The 25,881-nt window shown below is 42.4% G+C and overlaps 1 protein-coding gene and 1 long non-coding RNA gene across 4 annotated transcripts in view; both read left to right on the top strand.

Annotated features, from left to right (window-relative positions):
- Positions 1–274: 274 nt before the first annotated feature.
- The window catches only part of LOC118380509 (NACHT, LRR and PYD domains-containing protein 12-like), a 94,072-nt gene continuing 68,465 nt past the window's right edge, over positions 275–25,881 (top strand). The window contains exons 1-7 of the mRNA XM_052508363.1: positions 275–412; positions 767–851; positions 978–1,206; positions 1,581–3,354; positions 3,642–3,815; positions 4,315–4,488; positions 5,145–5,318. Coding sequence (XP_052364323.1) covers positions 345–412; positions 767–851; positions 978–1,206; positions 1,581–3,354; positions 3,642–3,815; positions 4,315–4,488; positions 5,145–5,318 — 2,678 coding nt within the window. The 5' untranslated portion in view covers positions 275–344. The remainder of the gene's footprint in view (positions 413–766; positions 852–977; positions 1,207–1,580; positions 3,355–3,641; positions 3,816–4,314; positions 4,489–5,144; positions 5,319–25,881) is intronic.
- On the top strand, positions 10,952–12,772 carry LOC127924020 (uncharacterized). 3 transcript variants are annotated; one of them, XR_008116575.1, is made up of 3 exons: positions 10,952–11,145; positions 12,001–12,045; positions 12,134–12,772. It is a non-coding gene; the product is annotated as an uncharacterized LOC127924020 (long non-coding RNA). The 3 variants fall into 3 exon arrangements; XR_008116577.1 differs by having other exon boundaries at positions 11,956–12,045; positions 12,224–12,772; XR_008116578.1 differs by having other exon boundaries at positions 10,952–11,190.

Below are 25,881 nucleotides of genomic sequence, written 5' to 3'. Positions count from 1 at the left end.
GAAAGTGCGTCTTCCAGCCCTCCAATAAATTACATAATTCAATCCTCCCGGTTAGTAAATTTACCTCAACATCCCCCGGAGAAGGCAGAGTAACGACACCAGCCTTTTAGCGGGGCTGACAGACTGACTACAACGCTCGCGACGCTAAATTGAATTTCGTCATAAAAAATGACACACTGCTCGCGCCATTAACTAACGTCTGGAAGTCAGTTCTATTTGTGAAACTCTTCTTATGTTTCCCCATCTGAGCTCAGAGTAGATGAGAGATGTAATGTTTGTCTCTGTTGTGTTGAAGACCAATCCACCAGGAGAGACCAGCCTCCCCTGTTCCCAGCTGTGTGTCCATGAAGAGTGACCAGTCTATGGATCAACCTATGACCTTTAGAGAGGGAGACTTTTCTACTGAACAAAGGTAAGAAGAACTCATGGGTCCTGGTCAGTGAGATAAACAACACTGTCTCTAGTCATTTCTCCTCCCATTTTCCCATTTATTGTTGTTGTTTTCATAATCCATAGGCTAATCATTTTGTCCATTTTCATAGTCCTAAAACAATATTAAACAAACACAACATTCCCTCCCTGTGTGTGTGTGTGTGTGTGTGTGTGTGTGTGTGTGTGTGTGTGTGTGTGTGTGTGTGTGTGTGTGTGTGTGTGTGTGTGTGTGTGTGTGTGTGTGTGTGTGTGTGTGTGTGTGTGTGTGTGTGTGTGTGTGTGTGTGTGTGTGTGTGTGTGTGTGTGTGTGTGTGTGTGTGTGTGTGTGTCACAGAAACCAACAGGAGAGATCAGAGTCAGAGATTCTCAGTGGTCAGTCTTCCCAGAGTCATCAAACAGACCTGGCCTCCATATTCAGTGTATGTGGTCCTGTTATGTACATTTGTTTTTGTTTACCTCTAGTAAAGTTGATCTGTCAATAATTTATTGTGTTAATGAGAAAGCATTTATTATCTTGCTTAACTTATTTACTTTATTTATGTCAGTTGCTTGAAGAGAAAATGATGACATTTGTGAAGAACGAGCTGAAGATGTTCAAGAGGATTCTTAGTCCAGAATTCCCAGAAGGCTTTGAGAGTCAGAAGCAGGACAAGGAAGTGGTGGACGCTGAAGATGAGAAGCAGGAGAGCAGTGCCAGAGAGGGGGCTCTGAAGATCACACTGCACATCCTGAGGAAAATGAACCAGAAGGAGCTTGCTGACACACTGGAGAAATGTAAGAGCTGTCTGCCTCATGTTGAATGGTGTTTTATAACATTTAAAAGCTGTAGCTAAAGTACAGCTAAAGTAGCTGTGTAACTCAATGATATTGTAGCAGCCTTAACACAACACCTAGTGACCTCATCAAGTAGCAGCAGGGATGTGTTGTGGTGATTAATTTAGAGAGAGAGACAACATTAATAATACCATCAATAATACCAATAATAATGTAATCAGTCACACCAGTCTGTAATGCATTATGAAAACATTTACACATTTATACAGTCAGTTAAGATAATAAATTATTATAATGTACAACTTTATAACAGTCCTTCAATACTGTAGGCATTAAAACAGACGTAATATTAATATCCTCTGTGTTATTTCTAGATTCAGATGAGCTTGCTGTGATTTGCCAACGTGAACTCAAATCTAATCTAAAGAAGAATTTTCAATGTGTATTTGAGGGGATCGCTAAACAAGGAAACCCAACACTTCTCAATAAGATCTACACAGAGCTCTACATCACAGAGGGTGGAACAGGAGAGGTCAATAATGAACATGAGCTGAGACAGATTGAGACAACAACCAGAAAACAAGCAAGACCAGAGACTGCAATCAAATGTAACGACATCTTCAAACCCTTAACTGGACAAGACAAACCTATCAGAACTGTGCTGACAAAGGGAGTCGCTGGCATTGGAAAAACAGTCTCTGTGCAGAAGTTCATTCTGGACTGGGCTGAAGGAAAAGCAAATCAGGATGTCCAATTTGTATTTTCATTCCCTTTTCGGGAGCTGAATTTGATGAAAGGGGACAAACACACTTTCATTGAACTTCTCAATCACTTCTCAATGGAAACTAAACAATCAGGAATCTCCAACTACGACAAGTACAAAGTTCTGTTCATATTTGATGGTCTGGATGAGTGCCGACTGCCCCTAGACTTCCAGAAGAACAAGATCTGTTGTGACGTCACAGAGTCAACCTCAGTGGATGTTCTGCTGACAAATCTCATCAAGGGAAATCTGCTTCCCTCTGCTCTCCTCTGGATAACTACCCGACCTGCAGCAGCCAATAAGATCCCTTCAGGGTGTGTTGACCAGGTGACAGAGGTACGAGGGTTCAATGACCCACAGAAGGAGGAGTACTTCAGGAAGAGATTCAGGGATGAGGACCTGGCCAGCAGAATCATCTCACACATAAAGACATCAAGGAGCCTCCACATCATGTGCCACATTCCAGTCTTCTGTTGGATTTCTGCAACAGTCCTTGAACACATGTTGAGTACAGACAAGAGAGAAGAGATGCCCAAGACTCTGACTGAGATGTACACACACCTTGTGGTGTTTCATACCAAACAGAAGAATGAAAAGTATCTTGGGAAAGAAGAGACAGATCCACACTGGAATAAAGAGAGCATTCTGTCACTGGGAAAACTGGCTTTTCAACAGCTTGTGAAGGGCAATCTGATTTTCTATGAAGAAGACCTGAAAGAGGCTGGCATTGATGTCAATGAAGCCTCAGTGTACTCAGGATTGTGCACACAGCTCTTTAAAGAGGAATGTGGGCTGTACCAGTACAAGGTGTACTGCTTTGTTCATCTGAGCATTCAGGAGTTTCTGGCTGCTGTATATGTGTTCCTCTCATTCATAAACAACAATGAGAATCTAATGGACAAACTGCAAACAAACAACAAGCCTGAAGTTACTGTCTACAAGAGTGCTGTGGATAAAGCCTTACAAAGTGAGACGGGAAACCTGGACCTTTTCCTCCGCTTCCTTCTGGGCCTCTCACTGGAGTCCAATCAGAAGCACTTACAAGGTCTACTGACAAAGACAAGAAGCAGCTCACAGAGCCATGAAGAAACAGTCAAGTACATCAAGAAGAAGATCAGGAAGAATCCCTCTCCAGAGAGGAGCATCAATCTGTTCCACTGTCTGAATGAACTGAATGACCATTCTCTAGTGGAGGAGATCCAAAGCTACCTGAGATCAGGAAGTCTCTCAGAAGATGAACTGTCACCTGCACAGTGGTCAGCTCTGGTCTTTGTGTTGCTGACTTCAGAAAAGGATCTGGATGTGTTTGACCTGAAGAAATACTCCAGATCAGAGGAAGGTCTTCTGAGGCTGCTGCCAGTGGTCAAAGCCTCCAGAGCTGTTCTGTGAGTAAATAAAATGACATATAAGAACTAATCATCAGGAAGAAATATTCAGTTTAGAGAAAAATATGTATTATAATATGTGTATAATATATTATTTTGAAAAACATATTGAATAAATTCATTGATTTTCACATTAGTATAACAATATGACCATACAATTCTAGGAAACGGAAGATGAATCTATATGTTCTTTGAGAGAATAAACCAAATGCATCTGCCATTGTCCTTCTACACTACTGGTGTTAAATGAACAGTGTGTTTGTGAAGTCATGATGATCTCTTTGCAGGCTGTCAGGCTGTGGAGTCACAGAGGAAGGCTGTGCTTCTCTGGTCTCAGCTCTGAGGTCAAACCCCTCACACCTGAGAGAGCTGGACCTGAGCTACAATCACCCAGGAGACTCAGGAGTCAGACTGCTCTCTGCTGGACTGGAGGATCCACACTGCAGACTGGAGAAACTCAAGTATGTAGAGGGTTTATGTCAATGTTCATATCAGACATGTTTGACTTATCAGGATAGTTAAGACAAACATTCTGAACACCACTTGGACAAAGTTATATACTGTTGTGTGTTCAGTGTGTGTCCTTTCACACAAGGGACACACTGGCAAGACACACTCACTGAACACACACAGGACACACACACACACACTGAACACACATAGGACACAAACACACACACACTGGACACACATAGGACACCAACAGGACACACACACACACACACACACACACACACACACACACACACACACACACACACGGGACACAATATGTTGCTCATTACACAGCAATAATCGTTTCACCACAGGGGTGTTGTGGTTAACTAACTAAATATTCTGTTAATTTCACATATCAATCACAATTAAAGGTTCATTTTCCTTCTACATGTACTTTTTCATGTACATTCTACTTGTGAAATTAACAGTGTGTTTGTGAAGTCATGATGATCTCTTTGTCAGGTTGTCAGGCTGTCTAGTCACAGAGGAAGGCTGTGCTTCTCTGGTCTCAGCTCTGAGGTCAAACCCCTCACACCTGAGAGAGCTGGACCTGAGCTACAATCACCCAGGAGACTCAGGAGTCAGACTGCTCTCTGCTGGACTGGAGGATCCACACTGCAGACTGGAGAAACTCAAGTATGTAGAGGGTTCATGTCAATGTTCATATCAGACATGTTGGACTTATCAGGCTGGTTAAGACAAACATTCTGACCACCACTTGGACAGAATTATATACTGTTGTGTGTTCAGTGTGTGTCCTTTCACACAAGGGACACACTGGCAAGACACACTCACTGAACACACACAGGACACACACACACACACACACACACACACACACACACACACACACACACACACACACACACACACACACACACACACACACACACACACACACACACAACACACACACACACACACACACACACACACACACACACACACACACACACACACACACACACACACACACACACACACACACACACACACACACACACACACACACACACACACACACACTGAACACACATAGGACACAAACACACACACACTGGACACACATAGGACACCAACAGGACACACACACACACACACACACGGGACACAATATGTTGCTCATTACACAGCAATAATCGTTTCACCACAGGGGTGTTGTGGTTAACTAACTAAATATTCTGTTAATTTCACATATCAATCACAATTAAAGCTTCATTGTCCTTCTACATGTACATTCTACTTGTGAAATTAACAGTGTGTTTGTGAAGTCATGATGATCTCTTTGTCAGGCTGTCAGGCTGTGGAGTCACAGAGGAAGGCTGTGCTTCTCTGGTCTCAGCTCTGAGGTCAAACCCCTCACACCTGAGAGAGCTGGACCTGAGTAACAATGACCTGAAGGATTCAGGAGTGAAGCTGCTCTCTGCTGGACTGGGGAATCCCCACTGTAAACTGGAGACTCTGAGGTCAGTATTCCTGTAGTTGGTCAACAAGTGATAACTGTTCACCAGATCCACATGTGTTTACCAGACACACATAGTCCACACCATATGTGTTTGGACAGTGAATATTACAGTTTTAAATGTGGTGCTTTGCTCCAGCATTTTGGATTTGAGATGGAATGTTTCGTATTAGGAGACAGTACAGAATGTCACCTTTTTCCACCAGGATCTCAGTAATCACTGCCTCGTTGCCAGCGTCCATTATGGGGTCCGCGGTCAAACGATCACCACTAATCACTGTTAAACGCTCCCTAAAACACTTCAGCGAGCAGGCCTTTCTAATTGACCTGACCCGGGTATCCTGGAAAGATATTGACCTCATCCCGTCAGTAGACAATGCCTGGTTGTGATACAGACGACACTGTATCACAACCAGCCGTGATTGAGAGATTCTCCCAATCACGGCATAGGGCGGCATCCTAGGGCGGCGCACAATTGGCCCAGTGTCGCCAGAGTTTGGCCGGTCATGGTAAATAAGAATTAGTTCTTAACTGACTTGCCGAGTTAATAAAGGTAAAATATATATACTTTTAAATAAAAATCTAAAATAAGCATTCCCCTTTCAAAAAATATAGAACTAAGAAGAGATGTAGCCCTTGGTTCACTCCAGACTTGACTGCCCTTTTCCAGCAGAAACATATCCTGTGGCGTACTGCACTAGCATCGAATAGTCCCCGCGATATGCAACTTTTCAGGGAAGTCAAGAACCAACATACCCAGTCAGTTAGCAAAGCAAAGGCTAGCTTTTTCAAAGAGAAATTTTCATCCCTGCAGTACTAATTCCAAAAGTTTTGGGACACTGTAAAGTCCATGGAGAATAAGAGCACCTCTTCCCAGCTGCCCACTGCACTGAGACTAGGAAACACTGTCACCACCAATAATTCCAAGATAATTGACAATTTCAAGAAGCATTTCTCTACGGCTGGCCATGCTTTCCACCTGGCGACCCCAAACCCAGCCAAAAGCTCTGCACCCCCCAAAATCAACTGGTCTAGACAATCTGGACCCTCTCTTCGTAAAAGTATTCGCTGCCATTGTTGCAACCCCTATTACTAGTCTGTTCGACCTCTTTCGTATCGTCTGAGATCCCTAGAGATTGGAAAGAGGCAGTGGTCATCCCCTCTTCAAATGGGGAGACACTCTAGACCCAAACTGTTGCAGACCTATATCCATCCTGCCCTGCCTTTCTAAAGTCTTTGAAATCCAAGTGAACAAACAGATCACCGACCATTTCGAATCCCACCATACTTTCTCTGTTATGCAATCTGGTTTCCGAGCTGGTCACGGCTGCACCTCAGCCACGCTCAAGGTCACAAATGATATCATAACTTCCATCGATAATAGACAGTACTATGCAGCATCAACCTGGCCAAGACTTTCGACTCTGTCAATCACCATATTCTTATTGGAAGACTCAACAGCCTTGGTTTCTCAAATGACTGCCTCGCCTGGTTCACCAACTACTTCTCAGACAGAGTTCAGTCTGTCAAATCGGAGGGCCTGTTGTCCAGACCTCTGGCAGTCTCTATGGGGGATCCACAGGGTTCAATTCTCGGGACGATTATTTTCTCTGTATATGTCAATGATGTCTCTCTTGCTGCGGGTGATTATTTGATCCACCTCTACGCAGATGACACCATTCTGTTTACATCTGGCCCTTATTTGGGCGCTGTGTTAACAAGCCCCCAAACGAGCTTCAATGCCATACAACACTCCTTCTGTGGCCTCCATCTCCTCTTAAATGCTAGTTAAACGAAATGCATGCTCTTCAACCAATCACTGCCCGCACCCGCCCGCCCAACTAGCATCACCACCCTGGACAGTTCTGACTTAGAATATGTGGATAACTATAAATACCTAGGTGTCTGGCTAGCCTGTTACTCCTACCCACTACTTTTTTGAACATTCTGTTAAAAATCGTGCAACATTTCAGCGCCCTGCTACTCATGCCAGGAATATAGTATATGCATATGATTAGTATGTGTGGATAGAAAACACTCAGACGTTTATAAAACTGGTTAAATCACGGCTGTGGCTATAACATAACGTGCGTTTCATCGGAAAGCGCAGGAAAATCTGGTCACTGAAAATGGAAAAATATATCCCTGCGCGACTTGAACCCATTGATAAAGGTGAACCACATTTAATGGGGCCGAGGTTGCAATACCTACAGCTTCCACACGGTGTCTAGAGTCTTGTCATTTGCCTACGATTTGTTTCTTGGTCAAACACATGCAAGGCAGCACAGTTCTTCAGGTCTAGGACCGGATATTTTGGTTGAGTTTCTAGCCGGACATTTTTCCAGACGGACAACTATAGAATATACTTCGTCTTGTGATTAATTTGATCGCTTATTAACGTTTACTAATACCTAAAGTTGCATTACAAAAGTATTTCGAAGTGTTTTGTGAAAGTTTATCGTCGACTTTTTGAATTTAAAAAAATGACGTTACGTTATGAAACGCTGTTTTTTTTCGTTGATCACACAGTCTACATAGAACGATATCTAGGCTATATATGGACCGATTTAATCGACAAAAAGACCCAATAGTGATTATGGGACATCTAGGAGTGCCAACAAAGAAGATGGTCAAAGGTAATGAATGTTTTATATTTCATTTGTGCGGTTTGTGTAGCGCCGAATATGCTAATTATTTTGTTTACGTCCCCTGCGGGTCTTTTGTGGTGTTACATGCTATCAGATAATAGCTTCTCATGCTTTCGCCGAAAAGCATTTTAAAAATCTGACTTGTTGCCTGGATTCACAACGAGTGTAGCTTTAATTCATTACCCTGCATGTGTATTTTAATGAACGTTTGAGTTTTAACTAATACTATTAGCATTTAGCGTAGCGCATTTGCATTTCCAGAGCTCTAGATGGGACGCAAGCGTCTCAAGTAGGAGCAAGAGGCTAGACTGTAAACTCTCCTTCCAGACACAATATTAAACATCTTTGAACCAAAATTAAGTCTAGAATCAGCTTCCTATTTCGCAACAAAGCCTCCTTCACTCATGCTGCCAAACATACCCTCGTAAAATGGACTATCTTACCGATCCTTGACTTGGGCGATGTCATTTACCAAATAGCCTCCAACACTCTACTCAGCAAATTGGATGCAGTCTTTCACAGTGCCATCCGTTTTGTCACCAAAGCCCCATATACTACCCACCATTGCGACCTGTATGCTCTCGTTGGCTTGTACTCGCTACATATTCGTTGCCAAACCCACTGGCTCCAGGTCATCTATACGTCTTTGCTAGGTAAAGCCACGCCTTATCTCAGCTCACTGTCACTGGTCACCATAGCAGCACCCACCAGTAGCACGCGCTCCAGCAGGTATATTTCACTGGTCATCCCCAAAGCCAACACCTCCTTTGGCTGCCTTTCCTTCCAGTTATCTGCTGCCAATGACTGGAATGAATTGCTAAAATCGCTGAAGTTGGAGACTTATTATGTCCCTCATTAACTTTCAGCATCAGCTTACCGATCGCTGCAGCTGTACACAGCCCATCTGTAAATAGCCCATCCAACCAACTACCAACCTCATCCCCAGATTTGTTTTTGTTTTTCTGCTCTTTTGCACACCAATATTTCTACTTGCACATCCTCTTCTGCACAACTAAAAATCCAGTGTTAATTGCTACATTGAAATAACTTTTATTCCATGTCTAACTCTGTGTTGTTGTTTACTCCATGTCTAACTCTGTGTTGTTGTTTACTCCATGTGTAACTCTGTGTTGTTGTTTACTCCATGTGTAACTCTGTGTTGTTGTTTATTCCATGTGTAACTCTGTGTTGTTGTTTACTCCATGTGTAACTCTGTGTTGTTGTTTATTCCATGTGTAACTCTGTGTTGTTGTTTACTCCATGTGTAACTCTGTGTTGTTGTTTACTCCATGTGTAACTCTGTGTTGTTGTTTACTCCATGTGTAACTCTGTGTTGTTGTTTACTCCATGTGTAACTCTGTGTTGTTGTTTACTGTGTAACTCTGTGTTGTTGTTTATCCATGTGTAACTCTGTGTTGTTGTTTACTCCATGTGTAACTCTGTGTTGTTGTTTACTCCATGTGTAACTCTGTGTTGTTGTTTATCCCATGTGTAACTCTGTGTTGTTGTTTATTCCATGTGTAACTCTGTGTTGTTGTTTACTCCATGTGTAACTCTGTGTTGTTGTTTATCCATGTGTAACTCTGTGTTGTTGTTTATTCCATGTGTAACTCTGTGTTGTTGTTTACTCCATGTGTAACTCTGTGTTGTTGTTTATTCCATGTGTAACTCTGTGTTGTTGTTTACTCCATGTGTAACTCTGTGTTGTTGTTTACTCCATGTGTAACTCTGTGTTGTTGTTTACTCCATGTGTAACTCTGTGTTGTTGTTTATTCCATGTGTAACTCTGTGTTGTTGTTTATCCCATGTGTAACTCTGTGTTGTTGTTTATTCCATGTGTAACTCTGTGTTGTTGTTTACTCCATGTGTAACTCTGTGTTGTTGTTTATTCCATGTGTAACTCTGTGTTGTTGTTTACTCCATGTGTAACTCTGTGTTGTTGTTTACTCCATGTGTAACTCTGTGTTGTTGTTTACTCCATGTGTAACTCTGTGTTGTTGTTTATTCCATGTGTAACTCTGTGTTGTTGTTTATCCCATGTGTAACTCTGTGTTGTTGTTTACTCCATGTGTAACTCTGTGTTGTTGTTTACTCCATGTGTAACTCTGTGTTGTTGTTTACTCCATGTGTAACTCTGTGTTGTTGTTTACTCCATGTGTAACTCTGTGTTGTTGTTTATTCCATGTGTAACTCTGTGTTGTTGTTTATCCCATGTGTAACTCTGTGTTGTTGTTTACTCCATGTGTAACTCTGTGTTGTTGTTTATCCCATGTGTAACTCTGTGTTGTTGTTTACTCCATGTGTAACTCTGTGTTGTTGTTTATTCCATGTGTAACTCTGTGTTGTTGTTTATTCCATGTGTAACTCTGTGTTGTTGTTTATTCCATGTGTAACTCTGTGTTGTTGTTTATTCCATGTGTAACTCTGTGTTGTTGTTTATTCCATGTGTAACTCTGTGTTGTTGTTTACTCCATGTGTAACTCTGTTGTTGTTTGTGTCACACTGCTTTGCTTTGTCTTGGCCAGGTTGCAGTTGTAAATGAGAACTTGTTCTCAACTGGCCTACCTGGTTAAATAAAGGTGTTCTCAACTGGCCTACCTGGTTAAAACAATAAAGGTGAAACAAAAAAAGGTTTTCATACTTATATATTTGACCGTTTAGAAATGAAAGCACTCTATGTATGTAGTGGTCCCATTTGAAAAAGTCAAAATTATTTGGACAAAATCATTTACTCAATTTTTTATGGTATTTGGTCCCATGTTTCATGCCTGCAGTGATTACATCAAGCTTGTAATTCTACTAACTTGTTGAATTCACTTGCAGTTTGTTTTGGTTGTGTTTTGGGTGGGATTATGAACAATCCTGAATGAATCTTGAATAATGGCGAATTACAAAGTTATAGAGGCACAAAGGTCAGAAAATAATGCTAACCTCTCCTGTTAGTGGTAATGGTGAGAGGTTAACATGTTTTGTTGTAGTCTCTGTTATTGGTAATGGTGAGAGGTTAACATGTTTTGTTGTAGTCTCTGTTATTGGTAATGGTGAGAGGTTAGCATGTTTTGTTGTAGCCTCTGTTATTGGTAATGGTGAGAGGTTAGCATGTTTTGTTGTAGTCTCTGTTATTGGTAATGGTGAGAGGTTAGCATGTTTTGTTGTAGTCTCTGTTATTGGTAATGGTGAGAGGTTAGCATGTTTTGTTGTAGTCTCTGTTATTGGTAATGGTGAGAGGTTAGCATGTTTTGTTGTATCCTCTGTTATTGGTAATGGTGAGAGGTTAGCATGTTTTGTTGTATCCTCTGTTATTGGTAATGGTGAGAGGTTAGTATGTTTTGTTGTAGTCTGTTATTGGTAATGGTGAGAGGTTAGCATGTTTTGTTGTAGTCTCTGTTATTGGTAATGGTGAGAGGTTAGCATGTTTTGTTGTAGCCTCTGTTATTGGTAATGGTGAGAGGTTAGCATGTTTTGTTGTAGTCTCTGTTATTGGTAATGGTGAGAGGTTAGTGTGTTTTGTTGTAGTCTCTGTTATTGGTAATGGTGAGAGGTTAGCATGTTTTGTTGTAGCCTCTGTTATTGGTAATGGTGAGAGGTTAGCATGTTTTGTTGTATCCTCTGTTATTGGTAATGGTGAGAGGTTAGCATGTTTTGTTGTAGCCTCTGTTATTGGTAATGGTGAGAAGTTAGCATGTTTTGTTGTAGCCTCTGTTATTGGTAATGGTGAGAGGTTAGCATGTTTTGTTGTAGCCTCTGTTATTGGTAATGGTGACAGGTTAGCATGTTTTGTTGTAGCCTCTGTTATTGGTAATGGTGAGAGGTTAGTATGTTTTGTTGTAGCCTCTGTTATTGGTAATGGTTTTAGAGGTTAGTATGTTTTGTTGTAGCCTCTGTTATTGGTAATGGTGACAGGTTAGCATGTTTTGTTGTAGCCTCTGTTATTGGTAATGGTGAGAGGTTAGCATGTTTTGTTGTATCCTCTGTTATTGGTAATGGTGAGAGGTTAGCATGTTTTATTGTAGCCTCTGTTATTGGTAATGGTGAGAGGTTAGCATGTTTTATTGTAGCCTCTGTTATTGGTAATGGTGAGAGGTTAGCATGTTTTGTTGTCGTCTGTTATTGGTAATGGTGAGAGGTTAGCATGTTTTCTTGTAGTCTCTGTTATTGGTAATGGTGAGAGGTTAGCATGTTTTGTTGTAGTCTCTGTTATTGGTAATGGTGAGAGGTTAGCATGTTTTGTTGTATCCTCTGTTATTGGTAATGGTGAGAGGTTAGCATGTTTTGTTGTAGCCTCTGTTATTGGTAATGGTGAGAGGTTAGCATGTTTTGTTGTAGTCTCTGTTATTGGTAATGGTGAGAGGTTAGCATGTTTTGTTGTATCCTCTGTTATTGGTAATGGTGAGAGGTTAGCATGTTTTGTTGTAGTCTCTGTTATTGGTAATGGTGAGAGGTTAGTATGTTTTGTTGTAGTCTCTGTTATTGGTAATGGTGAGAGGTTAGTATGTTTTGTTGTCGTCTGTTATTGGTAATGGTGAGAGGTTAGTATGTTTTGTTGTAGCCTCTGTAACTTTCTCACTCATTATTATTCATGATTCTTTCATGATTTTTCTTAATCATGGCATCATCAGGATTAATTTATTATTGTTTAGAAACATGTTATCTACTCTCTTAGACAGAAAAGTACTCCACTCATCATCCACCATTTTATTATTGGGCAAAACACAACCAAAAACACAACCAAAACACACTGCAAATGCAAACAATGACTTTACGACCAAATTTCAATGAATATGGGACCAATTACCTTTGACTACTTTAAATTGGTACTAAATACTTAAGACTTCTTCAAATGGGGGACCTCCCTCACCTCATAAACTGTCACCTCATATGAAACATTTGATCTGAAATCAAAAATGCTGGAGTATAGAGCCATATTTAAAATATCAGCTTCACTGTCTAAATAGATATGTTGTGGACTGTATACTCAATACAATCTAAATCTGATACCTCACTGTCTAAATAGATATGGTGTGGACTGTATACTCAATACAATCTAAATCTGATACCTCACTGTCTAAATAGATATGGTGTGGACTGTATACTCAATACAATCTAAATCTGATACCTCACTGTCTAAATAGATATGGTGTGGACTGTATACTCAATACAATCTAAATCTGATACCTCACTGTCTAAATAGATATGGTGTGGACTGTATACTCAATACAATCTAAATCTGATTCCTCACTGTCTAAATAGATATGGTGTGGACTGTATACTCAATACAATCTAAATCTGATTCCTCACTGTCTAAATAGATATGGTGTGGACTGTATACTCAATACAATCTAAATCTGATACCTCACTGTCTAAATAGATATGGTGTGGACTGTATACTCAATACAATCTATATCTGATACTCACTGTCTAAATAGATATGGTGTGGACTGTATACTCAATACAATCTAAATCTGATACCTCACTGTCTAAATAGATATGGTGTGGACTGTATACTCAATACAATCTAAATCTGATACCTCACTGTCTGTCTTCTGACTGATACTACTTTTAAACTGGTCTGGTCAGTCTACTATAATATTTGTACTTTACATGTTTCTATCTGCAGGCAATACTTTGATCATTTGTCATTTTTTATGATGATACACTATTTTACGAATAGATATGGAAGGTTTCAGGACACTGATGTATCTGAATATGTTGAAAAAATATACTGCCACTATATTTCACCACCAAATAATATCAGTGTGGTTTTAATATGATTTCACTCTTTGCAGGCTGTCAGGCTGTCTAGTCACAGAGGAAGGCTGTGCTTCTCTGGTCTCAGCTCTGAGGTCAAACCCTCACACCTGAGAGAGCTGGACCTGAGCTACAATCACCCAGGAGACTCAGGAGTCAGACTGCTCTCTGCTGGACTGGAGGATCCACACTGCAGACTGGAGAAACTCAGGTATGTAGAGGGTTTATGTCAATGTTCATATCAGACATGTTGGACTTATCAGGCTGGTTAAGACAAACATTCTGACCACCACTTGGACAAAGTTATATGCTGACCGTGTGTGTCTCTCTGTGTGTGTGTGTGCCTCCTGTGTGTGTGTGTGTCTCCAGTGTGTTTGTGTGTGTCTCCAGTGTGTTTGTTTGTGTCTCCTGTGTGTGTGTGTGTGTATGTATGTGTGTGTGTGCCTCCAGTGTGTGTGTTTGTGTGTGTGTGTCACCAGTGTGTGTTTGTGTGTGTGTGTGTGTCTCCTGTGTGTCACACACACTGGACAAACACACACACACACACACACACACACACACACACACACACACACACACACACACACACACACACACACACACACACACACACACACACAACACAAACAAGCACTGGACACACACACACAAGGACAAACACACACGCTGGACTCACACACACACACACACACACACACACACACACACACACACACACACACACACACACACACACACACACACACACACACACACACACAAACAAGCACTGGACACACACACACAAGGACAAACACACACGCTGGACTCACACACACACACACACACACACACACACACACACACACACACACACACACACACACACACACACACGCACACACCAACAAGCACTGGACACACACACACACTGGACACACACACACACACACAGACAAACTGGACACACACACAGGACACACACACACACACACAGACAAACTGGACACACACACACAGCACACACACACAATACACACACAAAAACACACACACACACATATACAAGCACTGGACACACACACAGGACGCACACACACTGGACACACACACACAGACACACACAGACACACACACACACACACACACACACACACACACACACACACACAGACAAACATTCGCTTGATATATGAAAGTTATATGCTGTGTGTGTGTGTCCTGTGTGTGTGTATGTGTCCTGTGTATGTGTCCTGTGTGTGTGTGTGTGTGTGTGTGTGTGTGTGTGTGTGTGTGTGTGTGTGTGTGTGTGTGTGTGTGTGTGTGTGTGTGTGTGTGTGTGTGTGTGTGTGTGTGTGTGTGTGTGTGTGTGTGTGTGTGTGTGTGTGTGTGTGAGATCAGGTGTATAACTCAATGACTGTCTGTTCTTCTGCTTACCGCTACAGTGTGGAACATGGTGGAGAGAACAGAATGAAACCTGGGCTTAGAAAATGTGAGTGTTGACTGATGTGAAGAATATGACTAAGAATAAGTCTTAATTCAAGTTAAGTCAAAGACATCATTACTTACTTGGTCATATTAAATATCAGCTGTAGTTCTACAGAAGCAGAAATCAGGGAGTGTGTGTGTGTGTGTGTGTGTGTGTGTGTGTGTGTGTGTGTGTGTGTGTGTGTGTGTGTGTGTGTGTGTGTGTGTGTGTGTGTGTGTGTGTGTGTTGTGTGTGTATAACATATGATCATTCAACAAGTCTCAAGTTACCTTAACTTCTCCTTTTGATACCTAGAAACATCTACATTAAATGAATTAGTGAAAAGTGAGTTAACATTCTAATGTGAATGATGATTATTTCTAATATTGTGTCTGGTTTCATCCATCAGATGTCTGTGATCTCACACTGGACCTAAACACAGTAGACAGACACCTCTCTCTGTCTGAGGGAACAGAAAGGTGACATGGAGGAGAGAGGAACAGCCGTATCCTGATCACCCAGAGAGATTTGAGGACTGTGAACAGGTTCTGTGTAGAGAGGGTCTGACTGGGCGCTGTTACTGGGAGGTAGAGAGGAGTGGGAGAAGGGCTGTTATAGGAGTGACATATAAAGGAATCAGCAGGAGAGGAGGGGGTATTGACTGTTGTCTTGGATACAATGACAAGTCCTGGAGTCTGTCCTGCTCTGACTACAGTTACATTGCCTGTCACAATAGTAATCCCACTACCATAGACGTCCGCCCCTCCAGCTCCCACAGAGTAGGAGTGTATCTGGACTGGCCAGCCGGCACTCTGTCCTTCTATAGAGCCTCCTCTGACACACTGACCCACCTGATCACATTCACCTCCACATTCACTGAGCCCCTCTATCCAGGGTTTAGGATTTGTTTTGATGGTGACTCAGTGTCCCTCTGTCAGTGACACACACACACACACACACACACACACACACACACACACACACACACACACACACACACTGGACTCACGCACACACACACACACACACACACACACACACACACAACATACATACACACACACACACACACACACACACACACACACACACACACACACACACACACACACACATTGAACACACACACACACACACACACACACACACACACACACACACACACACACACACACACAACATACATACACACACACACACACACACACACACACACACACACACACACACACACTGAACATACATACACACACACACACACACACACACACACACACACACTGGACTCACGCACACACACACACACACACACACACACACACACACACACACACACACACATTGAACATACATACACACACACACACACACACACACACACACACACACTGGAACATACATACACACACACACACACACTGGACTCACACACACACACACACACACACTGGGCAAAGACACACACATACTGGACAAACACACACACCTGCTGGACACACACTGGACACACACACACACACACACACACACTGGACACACACACCTGCTGGACACACATTGGACACATGCTGGACACACACACACACACTGGACACACACACACTGGAGACACACTGGACAGACACACACACTGGAAAAACACACACACACACACACACTGGACAAACACACACACACACACGCTGGACACAAACACACACACACACACACACACACACACACACACACACACACACACACACACACACACACACACACACACACACACACACACACACACACACACACACACACACTGAACACACACACACACACTGGACACACACACACACACACACTGAACACACACACACACACACACACACACACTGAACACACACACACACACAAACACTGAACACACACACACACACACACTGAACACACACACACACACACACACACACACACTGGACAATCACACACACACTGGACACAAAAAAAACACACACACACACTGGACACACACACAGACTGGATACACAAACACACACTGGACAAACACACACACACACACACACACACAGGACACACATTGGACACACACTGGACACACACACACATGCACGTCTTCCTATAATTGTGACCTTGACCCAGGACCTCTTACAATAACATGTATTTTATGTTGAATAACAAATTGTATAATTATATCTGGACATACGCTCCATAGTTGTACAAGTATACAAGGATATATTGTACTTTTCATAATAAAACATACTTGAAACAAGAAAAGCTTGTTAATTGTGAAAACAGTTTGTTTATTGATTTTACGTTTCCTCTGTCAGGTTGATGTTAACCTGCGACTGGTTGAAACATGAAACAAATATGAAATGAAATACAAAACAATTAAATATGTGGAATAGAATTAAACAAATTGTACAATTAGTACAACAGAGTGTTGTGATGCAGGGTCACTATAGCAACAGAGTGTTGTGATGCAGGGTCACTATAGCAACAGAGTGTTGTGATGCAGGGTCACTATAGCAACAGAGTGTTGTGATGCAGGGTCACTATAGCAACATAGTGTTGTGATGCAGGTTCACTATAGCAACATAGTGTTGTGATGCAGGGTTACTGTAGCAACAGAGTGTTGTGATGCAGGGTTACTGTAGCAACAGAGTGTTGTAAATGCAGGGTTACTGTAGCAACAGAGTGTTGTGATGCAGGGTTACTATAGCAACAGAGTGTTGTGATGCAGGGTCACTATAGCAAGTTCTCTCTGCTCTTTCTCTGCTCTCTCACTCTCTTTGCTTTCTCAGCCTGCTCTCTCTCTGCTCCCTCTGCTCTTTCTCCCTCTGTTCTCTGCTCTCTCTGCTCTCTCTGTTCTGCTGCTCTCTCTCTTTCTCTGCTCTCGCTGCTCTCTTGCTGCTCTCGTTATCTGCTCTTACTCTCTCTGCCCTCGGTCTCTGCTCTTTCGTCTCTCTGTTCTCTGCTCTCTCTCTGCCTCTGCTCTCTCTGCTCTCTCTGCTCTCTCTCTCTTATCTCTGTTCTCTGCTCTCTCACTCCCTCTGCTCTCTGCTTTCTCTCTGCTCTCTCTCACGCTCTCTCTCTCTCTCTCTGCTTTCTGCTCTGCTGCTCTCTCTGCTCTCTCAATTTTTCAATTCAATTCAATTCAAGGGCTTTATTGGCATGGGAAACATGTGTTAACATTGCCAAAGCAAGTGAGGTAGACAACATACAAAGTGAATATATAAAGTGAAAAACAACAAAAATTAACAGTAAACATTACACATACAGAAGTTTCAAAACAGTAAAGACATTACAAATGTCATATTATGTATATATATACAATGTACAAATAGTTAAAGGACACAAGATAAAATAAATAAGCATAAATATGGGTTGTATTTACAATGGTGTTTGTTCTTCACTGGTTGCCCTTTTCTCGTGGCAACAGGTCACAAATCTTGCTGCTGTGATGGCACACTGTGGAATTTCACCCAGTAGATATGGGAGTTTTTCAAAATTGGATTTGTTTTCGAATTCTTTGTGGATCTGTGTAATCTGGGGGAAATATGTCTCTCTAATATGGTCATACATTGGGCAGGAGGTTAGGAAGTGCAGCTCAGTTTCCACCTCATTTTGTGGGCAGTGAGCACATAGCCTGTCTTCTCTTGAGAGCCATGTCTGCCTACGGCGGCCTTTCTCAATAGCAAGGCTATGCTCACCGAGTCTGTACATAGTCTCTCTCTTTCTCTGCCCTCTCTCTGCCCTCTCTGCTGTCTCACTCTCTGCTCTCTCTCTTTGCTCTCTGCTCTCTCACTCTCTGCTGTCTCTCTCACTTTGCTATCTCAGCCTGCTCTCTGCTCTCTCTCTGCTCTCTCTCTCTCTGCTCTGCCCTCTCTCCCTCTGCTCTCTCTGCTATGCCCTTTCTCTCTCTGCTCTCTGTTCTCTCTCCTCTCACTCACTCTGCTCTCTGCTCTCTCTCTCTGCACTCTCACCCTACTCTGCTATCTCTCTGCTCTCTCACTCTGCTTTCTTTCTGCTCTCTCTCTTTCTACTCTCGTTATCTGCTCTCTCTCTCTGCTCCCTTTCTCTTCTCTCTGTACTCTGCTCTCCCTCTGCTCTCTCTGTTCTCTCTCTCTGCTCTCTGCTCGCTCTCTCTGCTCTCTAATCGTTCTCTCAGCCTGCTCTCTGTTCTCTCTCTCTCTCTCTCTGCTACCTCTCAGCTCTCTACTCTCTGCTCTCTCTCTCTCTTTCTCTGCCACCTCTCAGCTCTCTACTCTCTGCTCTCTCTCTCTGCTCTCTCTGCTCTCTCAGCCTGCTTTCTGCTCACTTTCTCTCTGCTCTCTCTCTCTCTCTCTCTCTCTTTCTGCTCTCTGCTCTCTCGCTCTGCCCTCTCTGCTCTCTCTCTGCCCTCTCTGCTCTCTCTGCTCTCGTCTCTCTCCCTCTGCTCTCTCTGCTCGCTCTCTTTCTACTCTCGTTATCTGCTCTCTCTCTCTGCTCCCTCTCTCTCTTCTCTCTGCTCTCCCTCTGCTCTCTCTGTTCTCTGCTCTCTCTCTCTCTCTCTCTCTGTTCTCTGCTGTCTCTGCTCTCTGCTCTGTTTACTGCCTCTCTCTGCCCTTTGTTCTCTCTGTTCTGCTGCTCTACCCTCTCTCTCTCTGCTCTCTCACTCTCTGTTCTCTCTGCTCTCTCTTTGCTCTCTCTGTTCTCTCTCTTTGCTCGCTCAGCCTGCTCCCCATTCTCCCTCTCTCTCTCTCTCTCTAATGCTCTCTGCTCTCTCTCAGCCTGCAATCTGCTTTCTGCTCTCTCAGCTCTCTCTGCTCTCTCTACTCTCTGCTCTCTCTCTTTTCTCTGCTCTCTCTCTGTTCTCTCTCTCTATTCTGTGCTCTCTGCTCTCTTCTTTCTTCGCTCTCTCTCTCTGCTCTCTTCTTTCTTCTCTCTCTTTCTTTTCTCTCTCTCTGCTCTCTCTCTGCTCCCTCTCTCTCTCCCACACTCTGCTCTCTTTCTCCCACACACTCTGCTCTCTCTCTCTCCCCACACTCTGCTCTGTCTCTCCCACACTCTGCTCTCTCTCTCTGCTCTCTCTCTCTCTCCCACATTCGGCTCTCTCTATCTTAACAGTGGTGAAGTTTGGACAATCACCACTTGATGTCAGTGTTAAACCAGAAGTGATGAAAACAACATCACTGCAGAGAGAGAGAGAGAGAGAGTCTAATATACTAATATACAGTAACATTCAGAAAGTATTCAGATCCCTTGAGAGAGAGGTGGAGAGGGAGAGAGAGAGAGGGAGGGAGATAGAGAGGAGGGAGAGAGAGAGGAGGGAGAGAGAGAGGTGGAGAGGGAGAGAGAGGTGGAGAGGGAGAGAGGGAGAGGGAGAGAAAGGGAGAAAGGGAGAGAGGGAGAGGGAGAGAAAGGGAGAGGAGGGAGAGGGAGAGAAAGGGAGAGGAGGGAGAGAAATAGAGAGGGAGAGAGAGGCATGGAGAGGGAGGGAGAGGGAGAGAGAGGCATGGAGAGGGAGAGAGAGAAATAGAGAGGGAGGGAGAGAGAGAAATAGAGAGGGAGGGAGAGAGAGAAATAGAGAGGGAGAGAAAGAGAGAGGAGGTGGAGAGGGAGAGAGAGAGAGGTGGAGAGGGAGGGAGAGAGAGGTGGAGAGGGAGAGAGAGAGAGAGAGAGGTGGAGAGGGAGAGAGAGAGAGAGGTGGGAGAGGGAGAGAGAGAGGTGGAGAGGGAGAGAGAGAGGTGGAAAGGGAGAGAGAGAGAGGTGGAGAGGGAGAGAGAGAAAGGGAGTGATTCTGAACTGCTTCAATGTCTGAAGTTGGTCATGATGTTTCTCTGAAACAGTAAAGACTAAAGTTGGTCATGATGTTTCTCTAAAACAGTAAAGACTAAAGTTGGTCATGATGTTTCTCTGAAACAGTAGAGACTAAAGTTGGTCATGATGTTTCTCTAAAACACAGAACACTAAAGTTGGTCATGATGTTTCTCTAAAACTCAGACTAAAGTTGGTCATGATGTTTCTCTGAAACACAGAACACTAAAGTTGGTCATGATGTTTCTCTGAAACACAGAACACTAAAGTTGGTCATGATGTTTCTCTGAAACAGTAGAGACTAAAGTTGGTCATGATGTTTCTCTAAAACACAGAACACTAAAGTTGGTCATGATGTTTCTTTAAAACACAGAACACTAAAGTTGGTCATGATGTTTCTCTGAAACAGTAAAGACTAAAGTTGGTCATGATGTTTCTCTGAAACAGTAGAGACTAAAGTTGGTCATGATGTTTCTCTAAAACACAGAACACTAAAGTTGGTCATGATGTTTCTTTAAAACACAGAACACTAAAGTTGGTCATGATGTTTCTCTGAAACACAGAACACTAAAGTTGGTCATGATGTTTCTCTAAAACACAGAACACTAAAGTTGGTCATGATGTTTCTCTAAAACACAGAACACTAAAGTTGGTCATGATGTTTCTCTAAAACACAGAACACTAAAGTTGGTCATGATGTTTCTCTAAAACACAATAATGTTATGTCACCTAACAAATAAATGGTGTTATTCCTGGTTGTTTCAGTTACTCAGTGACAGTAGTAGGATTATGGTGTTATTCCTGGTTGTTTCAGTTACTCAGTGGCAGTAGTAGGATTATGGTGTTATTCCTGGTTGTTTCAGTTACTCAGTGACAGTAGTAGGATTATGGTGTTATTCCTGGTTGTTTCAGTTACTCAGTGACAGTAGTAGGATTATGGTGTTATTCCTGGTTGTTTCAGTTACTCAGTGACAGTAGTAGGATTATGGTGCTATTCCTGGTTGTTTCAGTTACTCAGTGGCAGTAGTAGGATTATGGTGTTATTCCTGGTTGTTTTAGTCACTCAGTGGCAGTAGTAGGATTATGGTGTTATTCCTGGTTGTTTCAGTTACTCAGTGGCAGTAGTAGGATTATGGTGTTATTCCTGGTTGTTTCAGTTACTCAGTGGCAGTAGTAGGATTATGGTGTTATTCCTGGTTGTTTCAGTTACTCAGTGGCAGTAGTAGGATTATGGTGTTATTCCTGGTTGTTTTAGTCACTCAGTGGCAGTAGTAGGATTATGGTGTTATTCCTGGTTGTTTCAGTTACTCAGTGGCAGTAGTAGGATTATGGTGTTATTCCTGGTTGTTTCAGTTACTCAGTGGCAGTAGTAGGATTATGGTGTTATTCCTGGTTGTTTCAGTTACTCAGTGGCAGTAGTAGGATTATGGTGTTATTCCTGGTTGTTTTAGTCACTCAGTGGCAGTAGTAGGATTATGGTGTTATTCCTGGTTGTTTCAGTTACTCAGTGGCAGTAGTAGGATTATGGTGTTATTCCTGGTTGTTTCAGTTACTCAGTGGCAGTAGTAGGATTATGGTGTTATTCCTGGTTGTTTCAGTTACTCAGTGACAGTAGTAGGATTATGGTGTTATTCCTGGTTGTTTCAGTTACTCAGTGACAGTAGTAGGATTATGGTGTTATTCCTGGTTGTTTCAGTTACTCAGTGACAGTAGTAGGATTATGGTGTTATTCCTGGTTGTTTCAGTTACTCAGTGGCAGTAGTAGGATTATGGTGTTATTCCTGGTTGTTTCAGTTACTCAGTGGCAGTAGTAGGATTATGGTGTTATTCCTGGTTGTTTCAGTTACTCAGTGGCAGTAGTAGGATTATGGTGTTATTCCTGGTTGTTTTAGTCACTCAGTGGCAGTAGTAGGATTATGGTGTTATTCCTGGTTGTTTCAGTTACTCAGTGGCAGTAGTAGGATTATGGTGTTATTCCTGGTTGTTTCAGTTACTCAGTGGCAGTAGTAGGATTATGGTGTTATTCCTGATTGTTTCAGTTACTCAGTGACAGTAGTAGGATTATGGTGTTATTCCTGGTTGTTTCAGTTACTCAGTGACAGTAGTAGGATTATGGTGTTATTCCTGGTTGTTTCAGTTACTCAGTGACAGTAGTAGGATTATGGTGTTATTCCTGGTTGTTTCAGTTACTCAGTGGCAGTAGTAGGATTATGGTGTTATTCCTGGTTGTTTCAGTTACTCAGTGGCAGTAGTAGGATTATGGTGTTATTCCTGGTTGTTTCAGTTACTCAATGACAGTAGTAGGATTATGGTGTTATTCCTGGTTGTTTCAGTTACTCAGTGACAGTAGTAGGATTATGGTGTTATTCCTGGTTGTTTCAGTTACTCAGTGACAGTAGTAGGATTATGGTGTTATTCCTGGTGGTTTCAGTTACTCAGTGGCAGTAGTAGGATTATGGTGTTATTCCTGGTTGTTTCAGTTACTCAGTGGCAGTAGTATGATTATGGTGTTATTCCTGGTTGTTTCAGTTACTCAGTGGCAGTAGTAGGATTATGGTGTTATTCCTGGTTGTTTCAGTTACTCAGTGACAGTAGTAGGATTATGGTGTTATTCCTGGTTGTTTCAGTTACTCAGTGACAGTAGTAGGATTATGGTGTTATTCCTGGTTGTTTCAGTTACTCAGTGGCAGTAGTAGGATTATGGTGTTATTCCTGGTTGTTTCAGTTACTCAGTGGCAGTAGTAGGATTATGGTGTTATTCCTGGTTGTTTCAGTTACTCAGTGACAGTAGTAGGATTATGGTGTTATTCCTGGTTGTTTCAGTTACTCAGTGACAGTAGTAGGATTATGGTGTTATTCCTGGTTGTTTCAGTTACTCAGTGACAGTAGTAGGATTATGGTGTTATTCCTGGTTGTTTCAGTTACTCAGTGACAGTAGTAGGATTATGGTGTTATTCCTGGTTGTTTCAGTTACTCAGTGACAGTAGTAGGATTATGGTGTTATTCCTGGTTGTTTCAGTTACTCAGTGACAGTAGTAGGATTATGGTGTTATTCCTGGTTGTTTCAGTTACTCAGTGACAGTAGTAGGATTATGGTGTTATTCCTGGTTGTTTCAGTTACTCAGTGACAGTAGTAGGATTATGGTGTTATTCCTGGTTGTTTCAGTTACTCAGTGACAGTAGTAGGATTATGGTGTTATTCCTGGTTGTTTCAGTTACTCAGTGACAGTAGTAGGATTATGGTGTTATTCCTGGTTGTTTCAGTTACTCAGTGGCAGTAGTAGGATTATGGTGTTATTCCTGGTTGTTTCAGTTACTCAGTGGCAGTAGTAGGATTATGGTGTTATTCCTGGTTGTTTCAGTTACTCAGTGACAGTAGTAGGATTATGGTGTTATTCCTGGTTGTTTCAGTTACTCAGTGACAGTAGTAGGATTATGGTGTTATTCCTGGTTGTTTCAGTTACTCAGTGACAGTAGTAGGATTATGGTGTTATTCCTGGTTGTTTCAGTTACTCAGTGACAGTAGTAGGATTATGGTGTTATTCCTGGTTGTTTCAGTTACTCAGTGACAGTAGTAGGATTATGGTGTTATTCCTGGTTGTTTCAGTTACTCAGTGACAGTAGTAGGATTATGGTGTTATTCCTGGTTGTTTTGGTCACTCAGTGGTACTAGTAGGATTATGGTGTTATTCCTGGATGTGTCAGTTACTCAGTGGCAGTAGTAGGATTATGGTGTTATTCCTGGTTGTTTCAGTTACTCAGTGGCAGTAGTAGGATTATGGTGTTATTCCTGGTTGTTTCAGTTACTCAGTGACAGTAGTAGGATTATGGTGTTATTCCTGGTTGTTTTGGTCACTCAGTGGTACTAGTAGGATTATGGTGTTATTCCTGGATGTGTCAGTTACTCAGTGGCAGTAGTAGGATTATGGTGTTATTCCTGGTTGTTTCAGTTACTCAGTGACAGTAGTAGGATTATGGAGTTATTCCTGGTACCATCATTTAAATGTGTAACCGGTAGACACTGTCCAATGTCCCCATGCAGGACGCCTTCATTGTGTCAGAGTCATCAGTATCACTTACCATCATTTAAATTTGTAACCGGTAGACACTGTCCAATGTCCCCATGCAGGTCGCCCTCATTGTGTCTGTACACAGTATCACTTACCATCATTTAAATGTGTAACCGGTAGACACTGTCCAATGTCCCCATGCAGGACGCCTTCATTGTGTCAGAGTCATCAGTATCACTTACCATCATTTAAATTTGTAACCGGTAGACACTGTCCAATGTCCCCATGCAGGTCGCCCTCATTGTGTCTGTACACAGTATCACTTACCATCATTTAAATGTGTAACCGGTAGACACTGTCCAATGTCCCCATGCAGGACGCCTTCATTGTGTCTGTACACAGTATCACTTACCATCATTTAAATGTGTAACCGGTAGACACTGTCCAATGTCCCCATGCAGGACGCCTTCATTGTGTCTGTACACAGTATCACTTACCATCATTTAAATGTGTAACCGGTAGACACTGTCCAATGTCCCCATGCAGGACGCCTTCATTGTGTCAGAGTCATCAGTATCACTTACCATCATTTAAATGTGTAACCGGTAGACACTGTCCAATGTCCCCATGCAGGACGCCTTCATTGTGTCTGTACACATTATGACTTACCATCATTTAAATGTGTAACTGGTAGACACTGTCCAATGTCCCCATGCAGGACGCCTTCATTGTGTCAGAGTCATCAGTATCACTTACCATCATTTAAATGTGTAACCGGTAGACACTGTCCAATGTCCCCATGCAGGACGCCTTCATTGTGTCAGAGTCATCAGTATCACTTACCATCATTTAAATTTGTAACCGGTAGACACTGTCCAATGTCCCCATGCAGGTCGCCCTCATTGTGTCTGTACACAGTAT

Source organism: Oncorhynchus keta, unplaced genomic scaffold (genome assembly GCF_023373465.1).
Source record: "Oncorhynchus keta strain PuntledgeMale-10-30-2019 unplaced genomic scaffold, Oket_V2 Un_contig_350_pilon_pilon, whole genome shotgun sequence".
Taxonomy (NCBI): domain Eukaryota; kingdom Metazoa; phylum Chordata; class Actinopteri; order Salmoniformes; family Salmonidae; genus Oncorhynchus; species Oncorhynchus keta.
Note: the sequence above shows the minus strand (reverse complement) of the source record. Positions and strands in the feature narration are given on the sequence as shown.